At 44.8% G+C, this 25278-nt stretch overlaps 1 protein-coding gene across 8 annotated transcripts in view; it reads right to left on the reverse strand.

Moving 5' to 3' along the window:
• Nucleotides 1–25278, reverse strand: part of ERCC4 (ERCC excision repair 4, endonuclease catalytic subunit) — a 73880-nt gene that overhangs the window by 41737 nt on the left and 6865 nt on the right. For all 8 annotated transcript variants that reach the window (XM_042971077.1, XM_042971076.1, XM_042971081.1 and 5 more), the window contains exons 3-11: nucleotides 24389–24584; nucleotides 22804–23011; nucleotides 19559–19739; nucleotides 18187–18315; nucleotides 16905–17015; nucleotides 13899–14496; nucleotides 11501–11593; nucleotides 5615–5727; nucleotides 1028–3319 (exon numbers count right to left, since the gene is read on the reverse strand). In XM_042971077.1, the coding sequence (XP_042827011.1) occupies nucleotides 2586–3319; nucleotides 5615–5727; nucleotides 11501–11593; nucleotides 13899–14496; nucleotides 16905–17015; nucleotides 18187–18315; nucleotides 19559–19739; nucleotides 22804–23011; nucleotides 24389–24584 (2363 nt within the window). In that variant the 3' untranslated portion in view covers nucleotides 1028–2585. The remainder of the gene's footprint in view (nucleotides 1–1027; nucleotides 3320–5614; nucleotides 5728–11500; nucleotides 11594–13898; nucleotides 14497–16904; nucleotides 17016–18186; nucleotides 18316–19558; nucleotides 19740–22803; nucleotides 23012–24388; nucleotides 24585–25278) is intronic.

Below are 25278 nucleotides of genomic sequence, written 5' to 3' on the forward strand. Positions count from 1 at the left end.
GGAAAAAAAAGGCAAAGGTAACAATATGATGCTGGAAAATAAAGTGATACGTTAGTTTTTGCAAACTCATGCATTAGTCCTTTGCCAAGAGTCTCAGATTGTAAAAATGTGTCAAAGAATGTGATAAAAGTGAATACACGATGGTTGTGCTGAAGTCTCCCCACAACTGGACACACATTAAGATGTATTTCCTTAGTGGGAACGGGAAGTGGCAGCGGGAGACTTGTGTCTACAACGAGCACGTTTGAGTTCATTAGAAACTATCGTCCATAAATTAAATACACGTGAGGCAGCACGCCTGCCTGTCTTCAAGGGTCCGGTAGGTCCAACAGCAAATGACAGAATCAGAGCAGGGAGACAACAGCGCTCTGAATACAATTAAGACTGTTATCTATGTGGGACTAGATAACAAGGGCTGTTTAAAATGGTAGATTTAGGACTAGGGCTTATTTCTGAAGACTTCTATCGGAGGGAAACCCACATCAAAAAATGTGCTATGTTCGGATTTGCCTTTTATGTAATGGAAGAACAAAATACGGCAGGTGGGATTACACAAGAAGAAAACAAAAATAGCAATTTCATCTGCCACAAGCAGAAGAGCTAGAACTGGGTGAAGAAAAATTGTTAATAGCCATTTCCATTTGGTGCGGGATGTCTATTTTAATGTACTTTTAACTCTGACTGGACTCTTAAAGAAATACAGAATGTTCTCAACATTTTGTGTTCTATTCTCAAGGGTGTATATTTATTTTAATGTTTTATTTATTTTTGAGAGAGAGAGAGAGAGAGAGACAGACACAGTGTGAGCAGGGGAGGGGCAGAGAGTGAGGGAGCCACAGAATATGAAGCAGGCTCCAGGCTGTTAGGTGTCAGCCCAGAGCCCGACCCGGGGCTTGAACTCAAGGACCGCAAGATCATGACCTGAGTCAAAGTCGATCGCTTAACCAAGTGAGCCACCCAGGTGCCCCTCAAGGGTGTATTTTTAACTCTGGGGGAAAAAAATGAGTAGCCCAACTATTTATTCTACCTTAAACTAATTTTTGTTTCCTGTCGTCTTCTCCATTCCTCAGATCACTGTACACGGTTCCATGTAAGGACACGGTTCCTTGATCTCTCTCAATTCATTCTTGTCCTACCCTGGCAGAGAGCTGGAAATCCACGTCTGCTTTAACTTTATCAACAAGTGTTAACATATGGAGGGATGGAGACGTCAACATGAGTGGAAAGGCTGGTGGAAAGAATGTCTGTGGAGGCTAAGACCACTCCCTGTTCGGTGCTCGCGCGTCCACTCGGAGTTCAAACACTGTGACAAACGAAAACATGGCCGACGCGGAAAACGCGAAACTGTGCGGTGTGGCTGGCGGCACTGCTGTCTACGCCCGCATCAGCTCTTGAGGTAGAAAATTTACTACTCGTTACTAGATGTGTGAATAATGCCTTAGTAAAGCTGAAATAGAAAAGTTTAAAAACTGCACAAAGATGCTATGAATGTCCTGTATGTGCACCTCAGTAAAAAGCTAACCTAACTCAATCGGAAGGTTTGAGAAGGAGATGGCTTTGTGAATTTTTAAGTGTGTAAATTTCTCTAGAACTCTTATTCTATGCGCCCATCTTCCATTTACTTGTACTTCTTTTATCTCCACTCCAAGAAGGAAACCCAATCTTAAAGACTCGGGGGGCCACCCGTTTGCTTGTCCGACGTGAGTCCTCACACAGACGCCAGCGAGCACGCTGGCCCAGGGACAGAAGCGGGGAGCAGAGGGTGGGCTGACGCTGCGCGTGGAGAGGATGTGGCGCTGGTGGTCTCAGGCGTGTGGGGAGAGGCTTGGGGGGAAAGAGGAAGTCTTAAGAGACTCTAACGAGCCCTTCGGGCTTGGAGATCTCTGCGATTCAGGAGGTGAGATGTCTGCACAAGGGCGCGTCCTCAGCGCTCCTTCACCATCAAATTCTGGAAACAGGGAACAATTCATCTCACGTTTTAAAGCTGCTGGCTTTGCACAGTCGAGTTCTGGTACGCGTCACACACATTCGGGGGATGAGGAACCGGCTAGTTTCACGGGCGCCATCTTAGGTCAGTACGAGGAAGTCCCCATGGGTTTTTCTTAAAGGGGGAAGCGCGTATTTGCGGAAAAGAGGGTGAGAACTGGCGAGGAATGGCAGACAAGGTTCCTTCTCGGCGTTCCGGGGGCCCGTCCTGAACAAAGAGGGCAGGGACGTGATAGCGTGTCTTATCGGCCTGCGTGGGAAACATAAATCGCTGCTTGCGTCGAGAGCGGCCTCCTATAAGCCCCCACAAGACGCCTCGCCTGATTCTGACTCCCGACCGAAGAGCGGGACACGCTGCCTCTGGCCCTGACGGCGCAGGGAGGGAGGCGGGCCGGCATGGGAAGGTTAAAATCAGTGCCTAGACACAAAGTCCAGAGGGGCATCTGGGCTTGTGGTCCGCTGACCCCAGAAGCGGACTGCGCGGTCGTCAGGTGCTGAAGAGAGCGGAATTCTGAGCTCGTGATTCATCTCGGTCTGTTCATTCCGGTACAGGGTGGCTGGAAGTCAGAGTCACGGGATGAGAAAACGGCCGCCCTCGTTCACTTTCTCATTTTGCCTTTACACACAAACTCGGCATAAGGGGTGTGGATGAAGTCATAGAGCTGCTTCGCGTTCGAGGCGTTGCCCAAAATACCCGCCAGCTTGTCTTGCGACAAGCTCGCCAGCTCTGCGATGTTCTTAACGTGGTGCATCAAGGCGCGACAGTTTTTGGCATTTACCCCTGGCATTTTCAACAAGAAGTCCTGGGGACCCGGATTATACTTTTCTGACTCCGGGAGGGTTTCCGAATCCGCCGTGACGGCCATGGCCGTGGCCGCGTCGGGCTGCGGCTTGTTCTGTTTCAGCTCCTCGAACAGCTCGGCGGTGGCGTGGGGGGAGGGGCACCAGAGAAGCCGGAGTCTGGGGAAGTGAAGCGTGAGGAGGGTGAGCTTGGCACTGACGTCATTGCCGGAGATCTCCTGGTGGAAGGCACCTCGGGAAGTGAGCGAGAAGGGCTTGCTGGGGTCGAACTCGATCAGGAGCACTGGGCGCTTGTAGTAGCGGGACATGGAGATACACTGGCCGTAGAGGCGGCCGTTGTTTAAAGAGCCAATCAAATCACTGATGCTCTTGCGCTCCACGCACATTTCTGGAGTCAGAATGTAGTCTCCGACCTCCAGCGTCACCGGTTCAATGTCAATGCCCCGACGGTGGATCAGGGATGGGAGTTCGCTGCGGAACTCACGCATATCCACAACTATACTTTGCTGTGTACCGTTCTGCTCCTGGCCACCTGTTAACAAAAGGTGGCACGGTAAGTGATGTCACTGAGGAAGAACTCTCAAGGACGAAGCCGAACAACTAAAGTTTAAAATCTGGGTTGCTGCTGCTAACCTCGGATCCGCTGTCATATAATAACCCATGCTTATTCCTCCTTTTTCTCTATTTTCAGAAAGGTCTGTTTACAGAGTCACTAAAGGCGATTTTCTCTTAAACTGAACAGAGTTAAAAGGAAAAGTCACAAATGACTCCCGAACACCAGCGTTCACTGTTGCCTTCTCTCTGCCCCTCTAAGAAAGGTCCCTGATGGTTGCACACGGCCCCACTCTACTCCTGATTCCCACGGCAGAGTCCGGCACGTACTAGATGCCTAAAAAGGCTCGCTGAGTAAACTGCCTTATAAGCTGCTATGAGAACCTTTGGAGCTGTTAGTGTTTGTACCAGTGAGTCCGGAGGTGCGAAAATGGAAGAAGGTGGAAAAACCGTAAGCCGGTAGATCAGAACTTCTCACACTTGAATGTGCACAGAACAGCCTGGGAGCAAGTTAAAGGCGGTTCTGTGTTCAGAGGGTCTGGGGTAGGGCCTAAGACACCGTGTTTCTAATGAGATCGCAGGTGGGTGCTAAGGATGCTGGCTGAAGGACTACACCCGGAAGGACCAGGGGCTGCTGTAGGCAGAATGGTGGCCCCTTTAAGATGCCCGCATCCTAATCCCAGGAATGTGTAAATATATTACTTTACGTGACAAAGGGGACTTTGCAAATGTGACTAAATTAAGGATCTCAAGATTGGGAGATTATTCTGGATTACCCAGGCCCACCTCAAGGGTCCTTACAAGTGAAACAGGGAAGCAGGAAGGTCAGGGTCAGAGGCGCTGTCTTTGAAGGTGGAGGAAGGGCCAGGAGCCAAGGAGCACAGGTGCCTCTAGAAGGTGGAAAAGGCAAGGAGATGGGGTCTCCCCTGGAGCCTGTGGGAGGGGCACAGCTGGCTTATACTTTGGTTTTAGCCCAGTGAAACCCATTTGGACTCCAGAATTTGAAGAAAATAATCATAAGATAATAAATATATATGTTTCGGGGCACCTGGGTGGCTCAGTCAGTTAAGCGTCCGACTTCGGCACAGGTCATGATCTCACAGTTTAGGGGTTTGAGCCCCGCATTGGGCTCTGTACTGACGGCTCAGAGCCTGGAGCCTGCTTCTGATTCTGTGTCTCCCTCTCTCTCTGCAACATGCCCCCACTTGTGCACTCTCTCTCTCTCTCTCTCAAAAATAAATAAACATTCAAAAAAATGTATACTGTTTCAAGCCACTGGATTTGTGGCAAGTTGTTATGGCAGCTGGAGGGCCCGGAGGACTGAGCTCAGAAGGACGGACTTCTGTAAACAGCGTTCTGCGTGGCATCTACGTGCTCAAATCTCACTTCCTTCGTATGGCTGATGTTCGGTAGTTCTGCATGAAATGTCAGCAGCCTATCTGAGTCAACGAGAATCTTCTTCAAAAAAGATATAGATGCTGTGAGGCCAGGTTTCCCAAAGTAGGGTCCCGGGATCACTCCTATCAGGAGGCCCTGAGAGGCCGATCCCATTCCAGACTCACTGAGTCAGAATTTCCATGGAGGGGGGCCTGTGGATCCGCAGCTCTGACAAGCCTCTGAGGTTATTCCCGAGGATCCTGACGTCTGGAGTCCTGCTGCTCTAACCGATCCCGCTCTGGACGCTAAGTCAACTCAGTCATATTGCTTTCCTCATGCCACCTGGCTGGCAGCAGCCACCGCCAGGGGCAAATGGGGACTTGGGGAGGGGGACAGGGTTATTCTTGGGTCACACCGCACTCGGAATTCAGCAGCTTTTGCTGGCATGCCACAGCGCAGACCGCAATGAGGGCGCCACACACCCGGGATCTGGAGACGTGCCAAGAAGCAACACGTGGACGCAGGAAGAGAAGTGGGGACAGCTCCTGCCTACCTGTGAGGTAAACCGGCTTCTCTGGGTGAAGGTAAGAACCTAATTGCCACTTGTACAGGTTCCTTGAGTTCTGTATCTCAGCCAATCACATTTGCGAGCAATGCCGGGGCGTGACGGATTCCGAGGTTGGGGCGCCTGGAGCACAGCCCCCTTATTTTACAGATGAGCAGCCAACGGCCCGGGAGGGACACATGGTTAGCAAATGTCAGCGCGGGCACTGGGTATGGGAGCAGGCAGCCACCTGTACGAGGTTGCTGAGAAAAACCTCACCTCTGCGGAGAAGCTCTGGAAACCCACAGCCTCCTTTACAGGCGACGGGGGTGCCCAGCAAAGGGCAGGACTCACCTGCTTTCCGCGTGTCGGTGGGCGAGCCTGTGGACGCGGAGCCTCTCACCAGGTCCAGGTTCCCCTCATCTCTCCCTTCCCTCCCTTCAGGCACAACCATGCTAGCCTTCTCCCTGGGGCGGAAGATATTTTAAACATTTGTTTCAACTAATTTCAAAATTCCAGATTTTAAATTTCCATACATTATAAGAAAATGATCTGCGTGACTATAGTGGCAAAGAGAACACAAGAAATATGTTAGACCAGCAAGCACAGTAAATACACACGGACGAACAACGGGCAAAGGAAGGAGAAAAGAGTTTCTTGGTTGGGTGCTACTTCTGATCTTCCGGAGTCACAAAATCTGTTGTTTAGTTTCCATTCTGTGCGTCCTTCAAGCACTCTGACACATGAAATAAGCATGTAAAAAATGCCACAGAGAGATGGAGATTTTTTATAAAAATGTGCTAATGCGTTTCTGAGCGTTAAAAATAATGCAAGCCACTTATATTCCAATACTTTCAGAGTAAATCATAGGTAGAAATGTTAAAAATCAGTGATTAAGAAAATGAAAGCACAGATGATACAACTTTGATTTAAAAAAAACAGGTGGGAGCCCCATTAAATACTTGCAATTTTACAAGACAATCCAGAGTAATACAAATTTCCAACAGAGATTCAACACAAAGATCGACGTCTCAGGTGAGACAACGGAGCAGCACGGATTCATTCACTCGTGCATTTGCTGAAAAACCTTTCCGGAGTGCTCCTCCCTGCTGTGCTAGGTGCTTTGGATTTAAATATGGTTACACAACAAATCCTGTCTTCGAGGTAGCTCAGTATCTCACAGCTGGTCGACGGACAGGACTGAACTATCATAACTAAGGTTTGTGGTCAGGAACTACAATCCTCAATGACCAAAGAAAGAGCGGACCAGGTTTGCCACAGTCGTATTTTTCAGAACCAATGAAGTCGGTTATAGTCAATTCATGAGCCAGCAAGCGCTGTGCGTCTGACTGGTGCCGGGAACGGCAGAAAGGATGCACAAGGCCGGGTCTCCTCCCTCGTAGAAACGGAGTCGAGAAAACAGAGCGAGGGTGAAACAACAGCGGCACTGACCAACGGCGGTCACAGAGCGCGGTGTAAGGTGAAACAGAAGGGGGATATTTAGTACTCACTAATAATTTCAGGAAGGGCTGAAACAACAAAGATTTTCCAGTTAAAGGAAATAAAACCAGATGGACCAATTTTGCGACCAACTCTGGATAAGTGATGTTTTAGCCACTACGAGCTACCACCAAAGAACAGAAATTACGATTTTAAATCCTATATATACCCTTTGAAACAATATACAAAGTTATTATTAGTACAACGTTTTATAGCTAAATGGCACAAGGGGGCGGCCACAGTACCAGTTCCATTTTTCCTATTTTTCTCAAAGTCAGTGTCCACCGTGGCCCTGCTGAAATCGGCTTGGCAGTGGCCGTGGCCCCAACAGCCACTCGTTACGGATCCGTGACACCTACTAGACTCTAGTTGAGGACAAAGAGCAATCTATTCAGAAAAATAATTGCTCATTGACTTCTTTTTCTTTAACATTTGGGATTAATAGTAGGGATTTTTTTTTTCTTTATTTCCACTTACTTTACTGGTTACGCTACATATCACACATGGGGGCATCCCAATTTTCTGATTAATTTGTAGTCTGTGAGCGGCATAGTGGGTTAGCGTACAAACCCGTATTTTGTGGAATCTGAAACCACTCACTGGCTGTGTGGTCTCAGGCAAGTAGTTTAATGGCTCTGTGCCTCAATTTCATCTGTAAAATGGGGACAATAATAAAACCTACCCTAAAAGAGGCACGTTAGGAGGATTATCCAATACATGTAAAGTACTCAGAATAGCCCTTGGCATATAAAAAGCATTATAAAAGGTTAGTTGTTATTATAATTCTACTTTTCTTATAATGTGGTAAGTTCACCCCTTAATTATCCATGATAATGCTAAAACACTAGAGATTTGCCTTCAAAGGATTCCACGAGGGTTTCAATGAATATCGTTCTATAAAAACAGCCAGTTTACCGTGAAATGTTGTACAGCATAACAGCAAATGGAATCTGAGAAAAAATAAGCTCCTGAAATGAAGCCTGGATTGGGAGGAAAATCAGAAGTCTCCCTCAAATGAACAGAAATCTGCCATAATTATAAACATTCACTCCTTCGCCTTCAACATTTAGCATGATTACCCAAGTTCCATATGACAGAGAGAAAATAATTACAAGTGCAGACCCCTCTTCCCACTTAATCTAAAGTACTGAGGTTCCTTATTTTTACTTCAGCATCTTTAATGATATTTGAATAGCTTGTATAACGTGATGATGTAGGGAGGAGGTGCTGAACCGTAAGTCTCTTCCAACGGGCACGTATTCTGGCCTTCACGCTAACTCACTTTGGGATCACGAGCTATTCAAATAAGCTCACCCCCGCCTTTGCAAAGCAGTGACCTCTCCAAACTATGTCTACTCCGAACGTTATGGCCAATCTTTCTACCCGGGGAGCGTTTTATTATCAATACTTAGGAGTGCCATTTTTTTTTTTTCTCCTGTCATCGGTAACCCACTGATCTTGCCCAGACAAGCCATCTGTTCACTGCCAGTTTGCGGGATTCATTCCTTTCTGGTTGTTTTAAATAGTAGCACTGCTTTTATTCTTACGACATCACCCACGGAGGTCCTGGCAAAAGCACATTGTCTTTTTCTCACATTAAATTTCTCAGTGCGGGCTCAGTGCAAATGCTCTTTCAGCACCACACCTCATATATATTTTCCTTTTCAAAACAAACACTTCTCAAATTCCCCAAGTTTTCTGGGAAAGTAAATATCTTGAGAGTCTAGATGGTGTAACTTCCTGATTGCTGTGTAATATGGGAAGATCTAACTTCTAATAAGTAGACAACCACCATTGAGTTAAGAGATTAGGCTGGACCACAGATAAAATTACATTAAACTCTGATATGGAAATGATCATGTAGACGGAAAGGCAGGGGACAGTCCGTATTCCAGATTCTGCCGGCTGGTTTCTAGGACGTGCCAGGCTTACCCACAGCTTATCACCGAGCCCTTTGATGTGGAGGCTAGCTCCAAAATACGAATGGCCTGGGGTCCCCGGCAGCTTGCTACAATCTACTAAAAGGACTCTTTTCTAGAGGAGGTTCCCTGATGTGTTCGACAAGAGGCAGCCTGGAGCACAAAACCTCACCCGCTCAGGCCTTCTCCCCGCCCCACATCCCACCAGGCTCCTTTGGCTACGCCGCTGCAGGAAAGGCCCAGTCTCCTGAGGACTGGCCCTTGACCAGCTTCTGGGAGTTGAGCTCTGAACCCTTGCAATCGTCTGCCTCATCAAGGGTTTTGCACACTGGAGGCCTGGGACCACCTGGCCCCGGTCTGATCAGATGCTTTATGCTAACTTGATGTGGTGTAAATACCTGCTTTTGCTCTGGGGGGCTGGAGAACTACAATCACGATGGGTACTCTGTGCTCACGTGACTGATCCCCAGTAAAAACTCGGGGCCCCAAGGCTCTGGTCAGCTTCCCCGTTGACAACCCTTAGCGCGTGCTGTCACTCACCGCAGCTGGGAGGATGAAGCACATCTATGTGACTCCACGGGGAGAGGACACCTGGGGGCTTCCGCCTGGTTTTTCCTGGACTGTGCCACATGGGTTCTTACCCTCTGCTAATTTTAATCTGTGTCCTTTTGCTGTAATAAACCATGACTGGGAGTATACCAGTGTTTTCTGGCTCTCGTGGGTCCTTCGGGTCAATCCCCGAATCTGAGGAGGGTCTCGCGGACCTTCACACGAACGCCAGTAACCTAATCTGAATGGTCTTAGCTCTACGTGCTCAGTTGGGACTTGGTGACCATCAACCAGAGCACGCTTGGGCAGAGGATGTTTTAAGAAGAGCGAAGGAACAGCATCTGCAAATCTCTGAAATCTGTTCCCTTCTCCTCGTCAGCCTAATCTTGGCTACCACCTTTTCTCCTGACTCGTTTCCCTGTTCCATCCCTTCCCCAGTTTGATGCCAGAGAGCGCCTCTAAAAATAGACTTCCCACTTAGAACGCTTCGGTGCTGTCTCACTGCCTCCACAGTCACGTTCTCGATCCTCACCAGGGCTTCCTGTATCTCGGCGCCTTCACGCACACTCCTCTCCGCCCTGTCGTCTTAGCACCTAGGGCACATTCTTCACGCGTCGGCTTACGCGTCACCTCTCCAGAGAAGCCACCCGTTGTCCCCACACCGGGCCTGGTCTCTCTGGCACCCACTACCACACCCTGTTCTTTCACCACTGTGGCCGGGCTCCATGCAGGTCCACTTAGTGTAATATTCATGGTCACTTAACGCTCGTCTTTCCCACCAGAGGATGAGCTCGAGCAGCGCAGGGACTTCCGGCACTGCTGTGACTACAGCATGTTCCTAGTGGCACAGGGCTTGGCACCTCAGAGATGCCCGGCACATGTCTGTTGGCGGTTTTGAGTCGTGGGGGAGAGAGGGTCTAGAAGGCACAGAAGAAACGCTAAAAGCTTTGGACAGGAAGAGGCAGCCTGTTGAATACCTGGTTGGTTATCACACTTTCTGAAATATTTTGCCAAAAAACATAAGTACACGCATATAAACCATCCCACAGAGCCTGTTAATAGAAAATACTTTCATAGGCTGAAAGGACTGGCCAGAAGCTGGAAGAATCCAGGCCAAAGCACATCGTATTCACAGAGGATTTGGCGGGGGGGAAGGGTACTGCCCATGTAACGAGCTGAGCTCCTCCACAGGGACCCAGTGGCACGGATTCAGTAAGCACCCGTTTCCAAGAAAGCATGCCCCAGAGGAAGTGGGGTTTGGGGACATTTTACGTGTATACTGAGAGCCCACAGCCAGTATTAGAGGAAGGCTGTCCATTGTGAAATTCTGTGGGGAGCCCTGGTGGGCTGATAGCCAGTGACAATGATTTCCGCCCTCTCATTGCCACTGATACATTGCCAATGTCTGAGGCTTGGACGATTGGTCAGTCCAAGCCACGGTCTCCTCCACTCTAGCCTTTTCTCTAGCTCAGCTCGAGGATGCCCTGTCCAGCCCCTGCCCTGGCTTTTGAGGCCCCTGCCCTGGCTTTTGAGGCCCCTAAGAGATCATGTGGCCCATCTTCCCTCACCAAGCTGCCACCTCCTGGACAGCATCCTCTGGTGCGAGGTTATCAGATTTCCCCAGGACTTAGGGGGGTAAAAGGTAGCTGACTGGTTTGTGCATACCTCACTTAGAACATCTGCCTTATGTTACACAGAAGAGCATTTTCGATTTGGATTCGGCACGCTGCCAGACGCTCGTCCTAAAACTCATACACGAATGTTTGGGTAAATGTCACACCGTCAAAAAAAATATCTTCCTGGGGTGATTCTACTGCTGGTGATCTGAAGTGACTGGGTTGTAAAAGCATTTCCTGGCCAAAGGGAAGGCAGTCACCCACCCCCAGACCATGGAAATTTTACAAGGAGGAACTAAATCATCACTCCAAGGCAAAGGAGAAATCTCGCGCATGGGGGTATGGGAAATTTAAAAACGTTATTTCTTAGGAAAGTAGTCGGTCGAGCTGTATTTTTGGTGTTTTGCGTCGCACGTCTTTACAAGCAGAGAAGCAGGTCTCTCCACGTTTCCAATATTCTGTCAAACCATCGAAAGGCAACCCGAGACGGGGGAGAAAGAAGAAAGGTGCACGTACCCCAGGGATGAAGCGGACCACAGGTTTATCTTGACGCGATCCTCCCAGGGTCTCCCCCTCTCCATCCCTCCTGAGGGTGATTATGCTATGCCTCCACTCAGAGAAGCCCCTAGACCTTGAAAATTTCCATGTATTATTACCTTATGAGTTTTTCAAAAGCTTCCTTTTCTTTCCGCAAAGCAGTGAGATAGCGCTGTTCCTCTGTTGAGCCTCCGTATATAAGAAAGTAAACCCTGCCAGTTAAAACAGAACTCTTTTAGGCTGTAAAAACATAATTTTTAATCCCTAAAAGGAAGAGCACAGCACAGCATTTGAAATCAGCAACCTAGAGGGCTGCAATAATAAATATTTGACCAAGAATAAAAGGTTCCATTAATCACACACCTAAAAACGAAGCTGCCTAAACCCCCACCTGTTAAAAGTCTCATTACCACATTTTTTTGCCCCCTTCACAGAAAGGAGGAACAGAGTTTAGGTAAACACTGAAATATAACTAGAGGGAGAGAGTAAGTCTTGCCTCAGAAGTATAAACAAATCAGAAAACACAGAATCTCGGCGGCTTCTCTTTTGTCACTTTTCTCTTTACCCCTCTGCCAAACGATAATTTGAAAAGCTGGCTGCTAGTTATAAAACGCAGCTTGTGAAAGTTCATGCCAGTGAGAAATAAACACATGAAATCTATATGACCTTTATCTTCCTTCTCGGTTCTTTTTTACCCATGTCTTAACAGAACCGAGTCAGTGCACGTTTTATATAAACACATGGGCATGGAAGACATATGGATGCTATCAGCCTCAAGACAATAATTCGATATATTATTTTCTCTTAGGAAGGGCAGCTTTCCTATCTTGTTTGTTGCTAAGAGGCTGAATTAAGCACCTTGTCTGTCCTCTTTCTTCACCTTTTACCGGAGGTTTTCAGTCCTCAACTTTTCTTCCAGACATCATACTCCTACGTTATCTTTCTTTGAAGTGTGGACAGCTCAAAAACAAAAAAAACATACAAAAAAAAACCATTGGACAATGAGTCCAGAGACCTCAGCTGTCCCCCAGAAGTGCGACATGGCCACGGGCAAGTAACTCATCACTTCTGGGCCTCAGTTTCCCACTGATGGAGACCAGTGGAACCCCAAGGTCCCTTCCAATTCTCACATTTTGTTTTCAAATATCACACTGTTCCATTCTCAGGCAACAGAGAACTTTACAGCAAACAAGCTATCTACACAGGTGATCAATAGCAAAGTATGAAAAATCTACCAGCCTGTAATTATTTGACCAGCTTCGTCCAATCTCTTCATCCTGTGTTATTTCTGACCCACCTGCTCCATTCATCTCTGCTCGGGAAGGTTGTGTCAGTTAAGCCGCTAGGAAGGTTTCTTTTGGCTCTGTTTTTGGTTCAGACTGAGTTCAGGATATTAATTTTGCTGTTTATTTCCTTCAGATAATTGGAGGGCCAGAACACTATATTCTTTGAGAGGCATCATTTTCTCAATCTGATATTTCTCTAGATTTTTTTAGCTGCTAATTCTTGAAACTCAAGAAAACTTGGTACAATAATTCCCCAAACACTTTCATTTTATGTGGATGTAACTTAGAGTCACTTCAAATTTATAAGGATGACCTTTCAGAAGATTGAAATTACAGAGGTGAGTCATAACTACAGTAATTTTTGGTGGAGGTTATGATATTATAGATTTTCTGGCCTTGTTCAGATCCAGTACCCCAGAAGCTACAACCAATGCATAAGGCACACAGTATGGAACAGCAGGGCAGTAAGTAATGGGAATACAAATCATTCCCTAGACTTGTTGTTCTGCTAGGACATCTGACACGCTTCATATGTAAACTTCCTAGATTGGTCAGAAAGCAAAAGAAGGTCTCATAAACTCCACCCACCCATCATGACAACAGAATGTTAAAGACAATCCATGTGTAGCTGGTGCGGTGTCTGTGTTAAAGCCTGAAGAACTGTGAAATTGGAGCCTTTCAGAAATAGTTCAACGGATGGAATATTACTTGGCCACAAAAAAGAATGAAATCTTGCCATCTGCCACAACGTGGATGGACCTCAAGGGCAGTGTGCTAGGCAAAATACGCCAGACGGAGAAAGACAAATAAATACCATATGATTTCACTTATAAGTAGAATCTAAAAAGAAACAAAACAAATAAACAAACAACAACAGAGAGAGAGACTCAGACAGCGAACACAGTGATGGTTGCCAGAGGGGGTGTGGGGAGAATGGGCAGAATGGGCGACGGGGATGAAGAGGTACAAACTTATAAAATAAATAAGCTGCGGGATGAAAAGTACAGCATTGGGAATATAGGCGATGATATCGTAACACACTTATCATGGTGAGCATTTTAGAACGTATATAATTGCCCAATCACTGTGTTGTACAACTGAAACTAATCGAACAGGTCAAGCTATACTTCAATAACAAAGATTATATATATATATATATATATATATATATATATATATATATATGCATCAAAAAAGAGAGAGGAAAGAGCTCATGTTCTTTATAACTTGCCTCAGAGGCTTCCCAGGCCTACTCGCCCGGTAAATCTCAAGTTGGCGAACAAACGTTAGCTCGGCGTCGTACAGAACCACGTATCTCGGTTCCACCTCGTGCAGCACCCTTGTCAGAGCGTAGGGGTCACTGCAGCCCAAGAGAGGGTGGATGATGGTGAGCGGGTCTTTCAGTATTCCATAAGCGGCATCGGATGACAAGTTTAAGTCAAATTCCTCGTGCTTGATTTCTTCTAAGGAACTGTCTGGGCTACTGCCCATGTCTCCAGGACAGCCTTCCTTGGCATCCCCTTCCTCTTCCGGTTCTTCAGGCTTTCCTATCATCTGTGTTAAAGTTAACCGCCGCTTCTTCTTCTTGAGAGTCCTTTCTTTGGGGGCAGCCCTCTGTTTGCTGTGGGGGTCTTTAGGCCTTTTGTGAGATTTCGCCATTCTCTTTGCACTGTCCTCATTTCTAAATTGCACCCACACGTCCTCGGCTTTGCTGTCCCTCTCAAAGGTCTTCCTGTAGAGCCTCAACAAGAAGGCCTCTGCTCCGATCGTGATATACTCTCTCAGCTGGGAACACGTTCGCTCATCACTTGCACAAATCAGCACCTGACCTAAAATTACCAAACAGCGTAATGTTACCATTACCTCACGTGTCCCCCCACTGCCACCACACCCCCGTTCTCTGTCCGCCTGCTCGCCTCCTCCCCTGACAAAGAAGACACATCTGACCCCTTGGCGCATTTACAATTTGTTTAAAAAGGGTCTCAGATGCTTATCAAATGCTTTCCCTCTCTGACAGGATTAGCGAAATCTTTTGAGTAAAGTTGAAGCCAGAAACATTTAGTCTTAGGAAAGCCTAGCCGTGGTATAATGGAGGCTTTACAGAAGCTCTTTTTAATTAATAATTTTCCAGAGGATTTTATATGCCAAAATAAATTCCAAATGGATTACTGAGTCAAATGTTAAATATTAAATCATTAAAAAAAAAGGCAACTACTCTCCATCTCTGTGGATGGAGATGATTTTCTAGGCTTAAAAACAGTGGAAGATATCTCAGACAAGACTGATATCTATAATCTGAGAGGGACTCTATGTAAGAAAAAAACTGTGCATTAAGAAAGCTAAAGACAGAAAAACGACTTTACAAAACAACTATCATAAATGATAGTATCTTTAATATATAAAAAGCCAATACAAACTGAGGACATACCCTAATTTGGCCAAGGAAAAGAAAGACAATTCACCAAAGAGGAAAAAGCATTAAGAAAGCATTGAACTTGGGGCGCCTGGGTGGCTCAGTCGGTTACAAGTCCGACTTCAGCTCAGGTCATGATCTTATAGCTCATGAGTTCGAGCCCCACATCGGGCTCTGTGCTGACAGTTCAGAGCCTGGAGCCTGCTTCCGATTCTGTGTCTCCTTCTCTCTGACCCTTTCATGCTTGTGCTCTGTCTCTCTCTCTCAAAAATAAATAAACATTAAAAAACGTTTTTTACATTAAAAAAAGAAAACAATGAGCTTAGCAAATACCAAATTTCAAATGAACATTTTTCTCCAAATTAATAAAATTGTTACACATATGTATGTATACACACACACGAATATATGATCTCCAGTCACTGCTAAGTGAAAAAGAGATGAGCTCTAACATTGCTAGAAGAAATGAAAACTCATAAAAATTTCATGTAAGTCAAATGTGGTAATATGTCTCAAGAACGTTATCATTTGACTTGCTAATTATATATCCAGAAATTACATTGCACTGTGACCTTAACAATGTGAAACAGAAAATACAGAAAAGAAAACCTGGAGGAAATATACCAATGTGGCTTCTAGACATAATTTTTTCCTTTCTCTTTTTTCTTGGTACTTTTCAATTTTCATAAGGGAGCAGGCATGACTTGGAGTCTTAAATCAAAGTACCATACGTTCTCAGATAATATCACCAGCGTATTTACTCATATAAGAATTATGTGCTTGCCTTTACTGATTCATAGGAGTTCAAAGTCTCAATACACTAAAGAAAAATCTAGTTTTTTTAAACATCTGGTTTTGGGGCGCCTGGGGGGGCTCAGTCGGTTAAGTGTCTGACTTTGGCTCAGTCATGATCTCACGGTTTGTGGGCTCGAGCCCCACGTCAAGGCTCTGTGCTGACAGCTCGGAGCCGGGAGCCTGTTTCAGATTCTGTGTCTCCCCCTCTCTCTGTCCCTCCCCTGCTTGTGCTCTGCCTCTGTCTCTCTCTCAAAAATAAATACACATTAAAAAAAAAAGTAAATATCTGGTTTTATTTAAAAAAAAATTTTAGCGGGTTTGGTCTACGATGCTAATCTACTAGTATACTCATGCTTGAAGAGAGGGGCCCTAAAATCTGGAATTTTTTTTTTCAGGGCCACGTGAGTGTTGATCCATAGAACAGTTGAGACGTCTTTGGAAAGACACTTGCTGAGAATATAAAAAAAGCCCATTAGCTTTCTCCTCGGGGGATTCTAGATTGAAATCGTGGTGAATGTGTATGTGGAGATTAGCTGCATCTTTAAATAGAAGTCCTGAGAAGTCAACCAGCCCAGCAAGGCAGCCTGCTTTCTACAAGTATGCAAGGATTCAACCAGGAGAAAATCACATCAAATGAACAGAAAGGAGGCTGCCACTAGGATTTCTGTGTGCATCTGGCACTTATTCTTTTACATCTGATAAACAAAATAACAGTAAGTTACTTTTTTTTTTTAATTTTTTTTTTAATGTTTATTTTTGAGACAGAGACAGAGCATGAACAGGGGAGGGGCAGAGAGAGAGGGAGACACAGAACCGGAAGCAGGCTCCAGGCTCTGGGCCATCAGCCCAGAGCCCGATGCGGGGCTCGAACTCACGGGCCGCGAGATCATGACCTGAGCTGAAGTCAGATGCTTAACCAACTGAGCCACCCAGGCGCCCCAATAACAGTAAGTTACTTTTAAAGGACTAATAACGAAGACTCATTTGCTTCATTTTGAAAGCAAACGTCCTCTTCTCTTTTTTTCCTACCTGGACCCCCAAGGGCTTCACTCTCCTTATTTTCCGCCTCAATTTCTTTCAGTACTTCGGTCAGAGCTTCCCACTTCGGGTTGCTTTCTAGCACCAATTCCTTTTTTGTTTCTGTATGGGAATAAAAGGATAACCTCATTCTCCAGGGTAGTATTCACCTGTAAAGTGTTCCACAGGCTTTCAAAACAACACAACACAGACAACACAAGCGTCATTCCAAAAGCTTGTTCTTTTGAGCTTCCTTCCTGATGCCAGATAGAAACTACTTTCTTGAAAAAGGTCTCTTTAAGGTCTAAATAGAAGATATTTGAAACTGACATTAACAGAGGTTTTATAGTGGGGCGCCTGAGTGGCTCAGTCGGTTGAGCGTCCGCTCTTGGTTTCGGCTCAGGTCATGATCTCACGGATCATGGGTTTGAGCTCACATCAGGCTCTGTGCTTACAGCATGGAGGCTGCCTGGGATTCTCTCTCTCCCTCTTCCTCTGCCTCTCTCTGGCTTGCACACATGCTCTCTCTCAAAATAAATAAATGAACTTTAATTTAAAGGAAAGAGAGGTTTCATAGTGCCTTGAGAGAAAGTTACATGTGCGTCATGAATTTCAGATGATTCTGTATTAGTTGTCAACCGTGATACTATATATAAGCTGCTACATAAAACGAAAGAATTAGTACAGAGGAAGAGTATTTATTATTTCTAATCCGCATGACTTTCACATTCCTGAAAATGGAATACAAGGAGACCACAATCAAACATTTCTGTAAGTACCCAAATGCATCACTAATGTATTTAAGTTTTGAACTAGACCTTTGAACTAGGCAGAAAGTCAGCATCAATCCTATCCCATGCTTTAAAAAACCAATGATATTTGTCATACCCACTAGATAAGTATTGGAATAAACCTATTCTCGCCTCATTCTGGTATATTTATTTTTGTACAGCTAAAAGGAATGTTAAATATTCTGTTAAGACTGTAAGTGCCAAAAGTAGTTATTATTCTGAAGTAAAAAAAAAAAATGTATCAATCAATAGTTCTTATATAGCAGTAAGAACACTCTCGACTGATATTTGGCACTTGTTATCCGGAATCCTCTAACAACGGATTCTAGGACTTGCCATGCTGGATACTTTTAACTTACGTTACACATAACACGCCTTTAACATACAGGCACGCATTCTTCACACAGCTGAAGGAGACTGAGGATTACACGTTGACTTGGTAAGAATTTTCACACCAAATACTTAAATAAGAGACACAGTTAAAGATGAAGCCTACAGGATACCTTGTACTTGTTCAATTTCCATTTTTTCAGACACTTTGCCTTTTTTGTTCATTTTGGCATCTGGAAGATGATAAACCCTTGCTCGAGCATTAACAAACATCGAGGTGCTGGACTCAAGAAAGAGCCAACCTAATATGAAAAGTTAAAAAAAAAAAAAAAAAGGCCTTCAATTTGGGATGAATTTTAAAGACTCTCTGATGGTCACATGCCCTATCTATACAACTGCCTGCCATAGTGTTCTCTGAACCGTACCTTCTCCCTTACTGAGGCCTCAATCACTGTTTGATTAGGCCAGTGGGCTTTCAAAGTGTGGCCTAGTGACCTCTGGGGGCCACCAAAATGTTTTCAGGGACTCTGGAGCTCAAAACTATTCTCAGATGAGTAATAATTCCTTATTTGGTTTTTTTCCCACTGTGGTGACATTTCTGGTAATGGTGCAAAAGCACTGGGGGGTAACACTGCTGGGTGCCTGAGCATCATCAAGGCAGTGGAACCAAAGAGTAAGGAACCACTGGTAAGTGGTCAATGTGCTCTTCACTGCTGTGCATTCGTAGCTTATTACTTAATGTCCCTGATGAAGCAATAAAAACTATTAATTGTACGGGCGCTTGGGGGGCTCAGTTGGTGGAGTGTCTGACTCCTTCTTTCTGTTCAGGTCACGATCTTGAGGTTGTGGGACTGAGCCCTGCATCAGGCTCTGTGCTGAACATGGAGCCTGCTTAATATCCTCTCTCCCTCTCTCTCTCCCTCTGCCCCTTTTTCCTGCCTGCTTGCTCTCTCTCTCTCAAATAAAACAAAATAATTTTTAAAAGTTAAAAACATTACTAATGGTAGTAAATCTTGGCCTCAGAGGACAACGGACCCCATTTTGAAAATCAACGGTCTAGTCAAACAGTGACAGAGGTCACATTAGTGGGGCAGATGTGGCTGGTAGAAAAAGAAGACGGTAGCCAACTGTTTAAGTATGTTTCTCTACAAATCTCTTCAGTCTTCAGCACTCTAGCTGATGAAACCCTAAACTCCCTTGCTGTTTCTTAGCAGAAAATGAATTTGAAGTTCTTAACAACTAAACTTCCAGAACACAACCTATTTCTAAGTTGGGGACTGCCTGTAATATACAGAGTCTTTTCTAGAAATAAAATTGCCCGGAATGGATATGAATATTTATTATTATACAGAACAGAAGTTCAGTAGGCGGAAACATTAGCTATCAATAAAACCTACATCCTTATGCTATGAACATAAAACGTAATTTGAAAGCTTAGTATACCGTGTAGTTGAATATAGCACTCCCCACATCTGATTCCCCAACAAAATCCGACACTTTATTCAAATCAGCTCCCATAATAATATTAGTATTTTTATCTCCCACCTGAATTCTGACCAAAAGCCTTCTCTGTCGCTCTCAGAGATTCCAGAAGATTAAGGAATGTGATACAATCATACTGAGAGAGATACTGCAGCAAAGTTCGTAATATCTTCAAATCCTGAACCAAGGACTTAGTCTTGGCTCCAAGCTGGTGCCACAAGGGATCCAGATAATGGCGGATCGTCTAAAACAAGAATACAGTTTAGTATGGCTAAAAATATATTGGATATAGCTATTATTTTTTTATTTATTATTTGAGAGAGAGCGAGCAAGCGAGCGTGGGAGCAGGGGAGAGGCAGAGAGAGGGAGAAAGGGAATTTCACACAGACTCCACGCTGTCAGTGCTGAGCCTGATGTGGGGCTTGAACTCATCAACCATGAGCTCCCTGAGCCAAATTCAGACGCTGAACTGACTGAGCCACCCAGGTGTCCCCAATCATTTGTTTTCATGAAACATCAAAGCTTACAGCTTAGACCTGCCCAGTTTCTGCCGAATTTGGTTGTGACCCTATCCTGGATACATAAAGATGTGGGATCCAGCTGAACAGGGAACAGAGGGCACATACCAGGGAAACTACATGATATCAAATTAAATAACGACATACCTTAACTTTGTGGCGTAAGTGATTTGCTTGGGTTTTCCGCCCCCCCAATGTGATTCATGGATGGAAAAGAATTTGTTAAATTAACAAGGGACTACATTTGAATATTTTCTGGGATCCTAAAGTGTTGCCTAAAATGAAGGCTAGCTTTGGCATGTACTATGTAGGTATCTACGTATCCACTGCTACGTATATACACGTCCTTCACAAACTGATTCTTTTTTTTTCCTTTTTTTTTTTTTACTGTTTATTTATTTTTGAGAGAGAGACAGAGTGCAAGCAGGGGAGGGGCAAAGAGAGAGGGAGACACAGAATCTGAAGAAGTCTCCAGGCTCTGAGATGTCAGCACAGAGACCGACGCAGGGCTCGAATCCACGAATGGCGAAATCATGACCTGAGCTGAAGTCGGACGCTTAACCGACTGAACTACCCAGGCGCCCCACAAACTATTTCTTAACTAAAAAGGATAATACCTGTAGCATGCTATGGAAGCAGTATCACTACACGGCACTTTACCCAACAAATTCATACTCAGAAGGAGTATCTGGGTGACCATATAGTTTACTGTCCAATCTGGGGCTCTTATGAAAATGAAATTATATTATTAATAATCACTCTGGGACAACAGACAGATCCTAGAACTATCCTAGACAAACTGGGACATATAACTGCATGCCTGTTTTGTAAAATAATCTACAAAAGTTAAATCTTCCGGGCACCTGGGCAGCTCAGGCAGTTGAGCATCCGACTATTGATTTCTGCTTGGGTCAGGACTCCAGGGTTGTGGGATCAAGCCACGCTCAGCGTGGAACCTGCTTAATATTGCCCCTTCCCCACCCCACCCCCCCCGCCCCGCCCCTCTCTCTCATTCATGCTCTTGCTCTCTCTCCTATTCTTTTTTTAATGTTTATTTATTTTTGAGAGAGACAGAGACAGAACGCGAGTGGGTTAGGGGCGGAGAGAGAGGGAGACACAGAATCCGAAGCAGGCTCCAGGCTCTGAGCTGTCAGCACAGAGTCCCACACGGGGCTTGAACCCATGTACCATGAGATCATGACCTGAGCCAAAGTCGGACGTTCAACCAACTGAGCCACCCAGGCGCCCCTCGCTCTGTCTCTTAAACAAATGTTAATTTTCTGGGGCGCCTGGGTGGTTCAGTTGGTTAAGCATCCCACTTCGGCTCGGGTCATGATCTCACGGTTCGTGGGTTTGAGCCCCGAGTCAGTCTCTGTGCTGACAGCTTGGAGCCTGGAGCCTGCTTCGGATTCTGTGTCTCCCTCTCTCTCTGCCCCTCCCCTGCTCATGCTCTGTCTTTCTCTGTCTCTCTGTCTCTCTCTCTCTCTCTAAATAAATAAATAATGTTTAAAAAATTAAATAAATAAAAAATAAAAAAAATTTTAAAATGTTAATTTTCTAACAAGATGAGAGTCATGTCTGCATTTACATCTGGTTGCTGAAAGAATACCCAAAATAATACTTTGACCTTTACCAGGGAATGAGAAACAGAAACTTAGTACAAAACCTATCAGGTTATATTGTGTTTTTTAATAAGGACGCACACATTCTATTAAAAGAATGGGAAGGGTTTTTTTGTGGTTTTTCTTTGTGGCTTCACATGCACTAAACTGTAAGAACAGAGGAACAAAACATAATGTAATTAGTTTTATGTATCATTATTTCAATAAAAGCACTTTCTGGAAGAATCAGAGATACGAGGAGTTAAATTTTTCCTTTTAAATAATCACTGTGAATTATTTCCAGTGACACAGAGATGCATTCAGAGCTTAAAAGACAGGAACTCGTTCCACCAAAATATAGAAAAAAAAAAAAGCTGCCTGGAATTTTTTTAAAAGTCAGCGTTTTCTGGATCTACAATTCAATTTTAGACATTTACGCATCTGTATTAATATTCATCTACAATAGAAAACATCAGTTAGAATAAAAGTTCCTTGAACTAAAAGTCTTAACATTTTCTCAACTGAAAACGTAATTTTAGGACACAGCAAGGTTCACATTCCTCAGTAATGAAAACTCGTCCCAATTATTTTTATTCCAAACAAAAGATCATAAATTATGAAAGCATTCTCATGTAAAACTCTTCTATCTGTAGATATCCAAATGCTGTCATTTCAGAGCAAAAAGGTTATTTTTCCTTCTCTTAATTATCCTTGAAATACAAGATAATCACTGTATAACTGCAAAAATAAAGAGTTGTGCTTAGGGTCAATCCATGTATTCTACTACAAATTATGACTCTCCAGTAAACCGAACAGGTTGTACTTAAATCGCCTCCAGATTAGTTTTAAAATAACAACAATTTCTGGGGCGCCTGGGTGGCTCAGTCAGTTAAGCATCCGGCTTCGGCTCAGGTCACGATCTCGCGGTTTGTGAGTTCGAGCCCCGCACTGGGCTCTTTGCTGACAGCTCAGAGCCTGGAGCCTGCTTCGGGTTCTGTGTCTCCCTCCCTCTGTGCCCCTCCCCTGCTCACACTCTGTCTCTCTGTCTTTCTCAAAAATGCATATAAAAAAACATTAAAAAAAACAACAGCGATATCCTATTGAGGACACTGCAATTAGCAAAAGAACCGGGAATTCTTTAAAGCTGTAACCTAACACACTGCGCTTACAAGGAAAAGAGGCAGAGTACCTTGTCAAACGGTTTTCCAATAGCATTTTCTAAAGACAAATCTTCAACTTCGAGCGATGGGTTGTGGCATTTCAGTTCTTTCAGACACGCATTTAGGATGTCCAGGATGGCAGTCTGTATGGCGAGCATGGCAGGCGTCATAGAAACGTGAATTTCTACAACTTCAGGTTTGTGCTGTTCTAAGAATGAGTTTACTGCTACATGGAACCTGAAGAGACAAATCGTTTCCAAACGTTTTCTCCGAGACCAGAAATAACACGGCTCTCAGTTTTTGCTCTCACAGGGGTTTTGGAAATGCAACTAAGACACAAACCAGACAGCAAAATGACAATGTTTTCAGAAGTACTTTTAATCTCAACGAAAGGATGTATTCGTTGAATAAGGCAGGGGGTCAGCAAAAATATGGTCTGGGCCCAAACCAGTGCCTGTTTTTTTTTTTTTTTTTTTTTTAATGTTTATTTATTTTTGAGAGAGAGGGAGAGAGAGACAGAGCACAAGCAGGGGAGGGGCAGAGAGAGGGGGAGACACAGAATCTGAGGCAGGCTCCAGGCTGAGCGGTCAGCAGAGCCCGACGTGGGGCTAGAAACCATGAACCATGAGATCATGACCTGAGCCAAAGTCAGATGCTCAACCGAGTGAAGCCACCCAGGCGCCCCGTTTTTGTTGTTTCTTTTTTTTTCATTGCCTGTTTTTAGAAATAGTGTTATTGGAACACAGCCGTGCCCAGTGTTTATGTATTGTCTATGGCTGCTTTCCTGATGTAACAGCAGACTGGAAGCATTGTCACAAACCACATGGCCTGCAAAGCCCAAAATATTTACTATCAGGCCCTTCACAGAAAAAGCATGCCTATCCTTGACACAGCATAATCAAGAAAGGCAAAAGACCCTGGCAATCACTCTCAAATGCCATGTAGTGTAACCAAAATACGTATCAGCATAGGTGCGAGATGTTTGAACATTGGAACCTTCTGGGTTTTCCTAGACATTTACAGGAATTCTTCAAAAATCTTTTCGCTTTGGGGCCCCTGAGTGGCTCAGTCAGTTAAGCGTCTGACTTCCGCTCAGGTTATGATCTCACGGTTCATGAGTTCGAGCTCCACGTCAGGTTCTGTGTTGACCGCTCGGAGCCTGGAGCCTGCTTCGGATTCTGTGTCTCCCTCTCTCTGCCCCTTCCCTGCTCGTGCTCCGTCTCTCAAAAACAAATAAACGTTAAATAAAATTAATAAAACAATCTTTGTGCCTTATTCCCCGACGGGTAATTTTCAGAGGGAGTTTAGTTCTCCTAAACCTGTTATATACCTTAGGCTCTAGATTCCCTGGGGGTTTCGCTAAACATAGAAGAAGCAATAAAGTGGCTGCCCTTGGATGGATGTGACGGGCTACCAGAAAAGGAAATATCAAATCTGTCTCTCCTTTTAAAATAATCACAAATGAGGTAACCATATGTTTCTATTTGATGCACTTGGTATGGACCCGGCTATCATATGTCAAGTGCAATTCCTCTAAATTTTACATCACTTTCAAGTGCACGCTTAAGTCGGAGTGGATTCTCTCACAGAAATCTGTCACATAAGGCTATTTACCTTGGCCACAGATACAGCTTCCCTACGAAAAGATTTCGCATCACTCTTTCCACGTGACAAAAACCAGTGTCAAAGGCGACAGCATTGTCTGTGAAAGCTTTAATAAAACCACGCTTGTTTTTCTGGCGAAACAGACGCAAGATGAATGCTTCTTGACAAGACTCGATTATCCTGTGCGCTCTATACACCAAGATGCCTGGGAAGAGATAATAATTTAGATTACAGAACAGACAAGGAAGTTCATGCTCGTTTTCATTCACTGATTTCACCACATTTCTCTTGAGCACGGGCGGTGTGCTCATCTGGGCCGGAGATACAGCAGTGAACACACAGATGGCAATCTGTGTCCTTGCGGTACTTACGATACACAATATAAACAAAGAGACGATTTAGTAAGTTGTACAGCGATAAGGGCTGGGGAGGAAAAAAGGAATCCGAGGAGGAGGAGAGGGAGTGTGTGTGAGAGGTGATGGGGGGCAACTTTAGGCAGGGTCGCCTCGTTGAGGCTCTATCTGGGCCAAGGCTAGATGGAAAAGAGGAGGTGAGCCTTGGAACCACATGCACCAAGACCGTTCCAGGATGAGGGGACAGTAAGAGCAAAGGCCCTGGGGTGGGGTGTGTCTGGCACAGCGGAGGAAGAGTTTCTGAAAGCAAAGTGCCTCACTGACTCTCCTTTCATATGTGAACCAGATGTGGACTACAGAAAAAAGGGCCATTTCACAAGTCTGGGTAACATCTGTACCACCTACTAGAATAATTCAATTTTTGGAATCAGAGGATAGTCAACTGAGAGATAAACTAGTCCATTAAAATAAAGACCTTTAATGAATATATTTACTACATCCGGGTTTGGGGGTGCTGTGATTAGGACACTTCTGAGATCACAAAAA

The sequence above is a fragment of the Panthera tigris genome, chromosome E3 (assembly GCF_018350195.1).
Source record: "Panthera tigris isolate Pti1 chromosome E3, P.tigris_Pti1_mat1.1, whole genome shotgun sequence".
Taxonomy (NCBI): Eukaryota; Metazoa; Chordata; class Mammalia; order Carnivora; family Felidae; genus Panthera; species Panthera tigris.